We start from the raw sequence: 878 nt of genomic DNA on the forward strand, positions 1-878 counted from the left end.
CACTAACGATTTCTGTTCTCAAATCAAACATGCAGGTTATTCGCATCTCGTGGATTGTGAGAATTGCGTGTTACTTTGTCGTTACTGTGGTTACGTTTGGCTTCGTTGCCCTGACAACACTGGAACTCCTCTCAAGATGGCGGTCACGTAGTGTCAGATCTGTTTGGATAATGAAATCTCGGGAGAAGTCACGTGAAAAATCTTTTGTATTAAAAGATATAACAAAATTAGATCAAAACTCTTTATATCCTAATTTCATCCAAGATGATAAAGCGTCATATTTTTCATCTCCATACATCATCCCAAACGGAAAAGACATGAGCGGTACAGTGTATTCCAAAAAACTACCATACGGCGATGTGTCGTATAAAATAGTTGGATTTTTCGACCCTTTAAAAGAAAATCAATTTCTTCTCAAAACGGATTTCACGTCTTGCGAATATAGTAAGTGCAAAATGACGGGGGCTAAAGAATCGGCCGATGCTATGATATTTTTGATTGCCAAACTAAAGCACGTAGGCATTCCGAGATTCAAACGGTCACCGAAACAGTACTGGGTTTTAAAATCGGACGAAGCTCCTTCGAGATTTTCGTGGTTTGAGACTTTGAAACGCCCAGGTCTGAAAGAGACGATGAACTGGACTCTCACTCATAAATCGGACAGTGACATTCCAGTAATGTACGGAAGAATTACCGAAAAGGAAACAGTTGAAGAAAGAGACTTTTCAAAAATTTACGATGGCAAATCAAAACCAGCGGCTTGGTTTGTGTCTCATTGCCCCGTTAGATCTCGGCGAGGTATGTACGTGGAAAACATGTCGGCCAGGTTGGACATAGACATTTTTGGAAAGTGCGGAACGAAAAAATGCGGCGAGGCA

The 878-nt window shown here is 40.9% G+C and overlaps 1 protein-coding gene across 1 annotated transcript in view; it reads left to right on the forward strand.

Moving 5' to 3' along the window:
• LOC144959899 (alpha-(1,3)-fucosyltransferase C-like) overlaps positions 1-878 on the forward strand; it is a 1430-nt gene continuing 552 nt past the window's right edge. The window contains exon 1 of the mRNA XM_078892742.1: positions 1-878. This exon is cut by the window's right edge and continues 552 nt beyond it. Within this exon, the coding sequence (XP_078748868.1) occupies positions 30-878 (849 nt within the window). The 5' untranslated portion in view covers positions 1-29.

This window comes from Berghia stephanieae, chromosome 14 (genome assembly GCF_034508935.2).
Source record: "Berghia stephanieae isolate SIO BIC M18660-M18661 chromosome 14, UCSD_Bste_1.3, whole genome shotgun sequence".
In the NCBI taxonomy this organism is placed as follows: domain Eukaryota; kingdom Metazoa; phylum Mollusca; class Gastropoda; order Nudibranchia; family Aeolidiidae; genus Berghia; species Berghia stephanieae.